General features: G+C 34.3%; 2 protein-coding genes across 2 annotated transcripts in view; one reads left to right on the top strand and one right to left on the bottom strand.

Annotated features, from left to right (window-relative positions):
- Positions 1–748, bottom strand: part of LOC108572468 (protein suppressor of hairy wing-like) — a 2,402-nt gene extending 1,654 nt beyond the window's left edge. The window contains exon 1 of the mRNA XM_017934710.1: positions 382–748. Coding sequence (XP_017790199.1) covers positions 382–748 — 367 coding nt within the window. The remainder of the gene's footprint in view (positions 1–381) is intronic.
- A 1,988-nt stretch (positions 749–2,736) lies between these two features.
- The window catches only part of LOC108572340 (plasminogen activator inhibitor 1 RNA-binding protein-like), a 2,834-nt gene continuing 1,788 nt past the window's right edge, over positions 2,737–3,782 (top strand). Inside the window, 1 exon segment of the mRNA XM_017934560.1 lies at positions 2,737–3,172. Within this exon segment, the coding sequence (XP_017790049.1) occupies positions 2,842–3,172 (331 nt within the window). The 5' untranslated portion in view covers positions 2,737–2,841.

Here is a 3,782-nt window from a genome sequence, read left to right as displayed (position 1 = left end):
ATTTACTGGAAAAAAATATTTTTTATATAAAATGACGAAATGTTCTTCATTTGAAGAAAAGAAAAACATATTTTGATCATTACGTGTATAACATGACAAAAAATGTTAATATTTTTGCTCCAACGATATAACATCGTTCCATTCATGCAAGACTATTTCTACAAATAAGCCATTTAACTATTTAAAGTACGCATGATGGCGATTGGCGGGACGCGTGACCGCACGGGTTCGCACAAATCGTTGAAATCATATGGGCCTATGAGTTACACGACGGAACGTGCGCTAATTTTTCTCACAGAAACTTCCATTCAAATCACTTGTATTTCCACAAAATGAGCAAATATTGGTGAATTACTACTCCAGGCAATAAACAAAGCATACCTGTATGGGTACGCAAATGTGCTTGAAGGCTCTTCTCGCGTGGAAAGACACGGCTGCAGTAGGTGCATTTTATGCTGCTCGGTGAAGTACTTCCTTGCATCATAAGATTCGAGAGAGCATCGGCTCTTGGACGACCGCGACGGTGACTCTCTGAACCTCCAGAACGTGATCGAGGTCCGGTTCGCGTGGCCACCACGCTATGTTCTCTGTATTCCGGCGAAGAACACGAGCTACCCGGGCTAAGATTTACATTTCTTGTCTCCTCGCCCCAGTTCCACGGATAGAGCATACTGTCGCACATCGGTGGGCTGCACGGCAACGCTTCCGTCAAGGGACGCGTCTCACGCTTTGGCGTGTGCAATTCCATTTTACGTTTTTCACTTCACTCTGCACCTCGCCGGCCACCTTAAAAGTCAGTGCTAACACGACCACCTACAACTCTCTCTATCAGCCTCCGTGTGCCGCGTGCAACTAGTGAACCGCCAAAACGAGTGTACCCGGTACAACGAATGTATGTATGTCGTATGTGTGTGACTGCGTATAGCGTGTGTGCACGATATTCGTGAAAAATTAATTAAAGTTTGTAAACGTAAAAGTAATTGATTAGAAAAGGAAACTTTGTATACCGCGCAATACGAGAATCGCGATTTCGCTTTCCCCGGCTTCTCTTATTGTTGGCATCGTCTTACCGACTGTTTCTACACGCGGCTTCGTTCTCGTGCGCGCGCATCTTTTCTTTGCTTGCGGCGCGGCCAATCAGGACTATAGAGAAAAAGAAACGCGTAATACAAAGTTAGTCTATTAATAGTTATTCGTATAATGCATTTACGAATTATGCGAAAATTGTTTAATTTCCTTTTGTAAGTATTGTTAAGTAAAGTACTTATGTTTTAAGTATTATGAAAAATAAATTTTTGTTGCTTCCATTTGCCAACTTTGTAACACATACTCCATAAAATATTGTATATTTTTTTAATAAGTGAAACGAAACTGATACTATTTTTTGAATAATGATTGGAATTTAAAATAGTATTGAAATGGGAATATTTGTGTATTTAAAGTGTGTTATTGTAAAGTAAAAGTTGCATGTTATCTGTAAAATTCAAGCATGTATGTTATATCTATGTATACCAAACATTGTTGTAAATAATATACACATATGTTTATACATTTATCTTTTATCTGCAAAATTATTGTATGTCAACCTTATATTTTGAGAGTTAATAAACTTCAGTTTCAAAAGTTCTGTCTTTAACCTTTATCCTTTCATAGAAATGCGGCGTGATGGTTTCATAAAAGGTCTACTTCACAACAGCGAGAATATAAAATGCAAATTAAAAAAGAATACATGTTAACAAAAGCGTATGCTTGATAACTTGTTGTATTTTTTAACTGAAAGGGGGCGATAAATTTTATTTGTATGTTTGATACATGTCTATGTTGTTAATACTACATACTTTTATTAAATAATGCATGAAAATTTAAATAAACGCAATCTTTATATTTTCTGTTTAAAACAGCAGTGGTATCTAAATTAAAGTTGAAATTTAATTACCATTTAAATGATATTTGTATTTTATTTTTTTTAACAAAGAAAAGATAAAGTATAAGAAATAATAACTTCACTTTTTAAGATAATCATTTATGGTAGGTGTTTTAATTATATATTTTTAACTTATTAGAAAATCGAAACAATAGGTTTTTAAATGAAAATCAAGTATTTTTAATTTTGCGTCATAAAATAAGTACGTATGTTTAACACTTGTTTTGTATGATGAAGAAATATACGAGGAACCCAGATAATATATAATTTTCAATAAAACTGTATAGAAAGTGTAATAATTGAAAAAAGATAGTTTAGCAGGAAAAGTTTTTACGAAGCATTTGAAATCCATCTTTGCGTAATATGAGGACATATGAAAGTTTCAATTACTTAGTAAATCGAAACTATTGCAAATCGAACATCGCACCGGTGAATTTTCTTTGCATTTAAATACCATGAAATATGATATACGACCGAAATAGCATACGATCGGTATATAAATATTATTGTACGGCAATAAGATAAAGCATAAAAGATAAGAAAATCTATTCAGTCGGCGTTAAGTAATTCATGGAAATAATGCCGGTTTCTTTGAGAACGACAGTCACAAAAGTTTGGCCCTTTATTGCTGAATTGTTGTTATTTTAAAAATACGATGCCATTAAAATTAAAAATTCGATTTTAGAAGCAGTTTTGTGGCTTGAAACTATATAAAATTAACGATATAAATAATATTGGTGGGGAGGTGGCGCGCTGGGTGCAAGACAATTATGCGGTCCCTCCCTGAGCACAGACCTCGTGGTGAACTATCTCCGACTCAGCCATATTGAAATATTGAATGTCTCTGTTACACAAGGGCTCAAGAGTAGCCGTGAAATTTTCGCGTGATCCTCGACGAAGAGAGGATAAGAGACATCATGGAAAGTATGTACAGTATCACCGTCACCAACAAATTCTCGTTAGCGTTGGGTGATGACGAAGATCCACACGAGAAGCTCCGAGAAGAGGAACTAAAGAAGGAAGCTAGGAAAAAGGAGAAGCTTTCGGAGAAGGAGAATAAGAGTAAGCAGCCGGATGCGCAAAAGGGAACCGGTAATAAAACGCAAAAAAACCGCGTGATCAAAGATGCCCAGCAACAAGCATCTAAAGTGCAAGACTCAAAGAAAGATCAAGGTTAGTAATTTTTCATTACGTTCTTGCCTCGTGCGCGGTATTATGGCCGTCGCACTGCTCCTCGTGGGTCCATGTGCTTTTGATATTTTGCCGCACGTTCAGCAAGATTTCCCTTCAATCAACAATCATTTTGTTGGATTTATATATTCAATTGATGTTATTCCTTAAATACTAACTGTTTGTGAAGAAATTATTGTTCTAATATTCATATTTCTTGTAACATTTCGATAAATTTTTGTGCCGCATAGTAAGGAGTTCATCGTATCGTAAAAATAGAATTTGCTGATGGTGACCCCACGTGTCATTTAACAAATAACTATAACAGAATTGTATGATTTATTGCAAAAATTTTATATAATCATAAAATAGATTATGTTAATGTCACTTATGAATAGTTTATTAAGTTATGATAGATTACTACATTGTAATGTTTAATGGTTACTTTCGAGGTTCCAATATTATTTTTGCTGCAAATAATCGATATATTGTATTAAAATTATCATCAGTACATATATGTACATGCTTTGATACTTAAAGTATATATCATAAAGTAAAATTAGTAAAATTGAAGTTATCTTTACAATGTAAAAATTTTTTTTATAGGTCATTCTTTTTTCTGTTCGTAAATACTTTTTTTGTTTGCAGTGTAATATGCATTCTCATTACACATATTATATTAGGAAAT

Source organism: Habropoda laboriosa, unplaced genomic scaffold, assembly GCF_001263275.1.
Source record: "Habropoda laboriosa isolate 0110345459 unplaced genomic scaffold, ASM126327v1 scaffold65, whole genome shotgun sequence".
Classification (NCBI taxonomy): domain Eukaryota; kingdom Metazoa; phylum Arthropoda; class Insecta; order Hymenoptera; family Apidae; genus Habropoda; species Habropoda laboriosa.
Note: the sequence above shows the minus strand (reverse complement) of the source record. Positions and strands in the feature narration are given on the sequence as shown.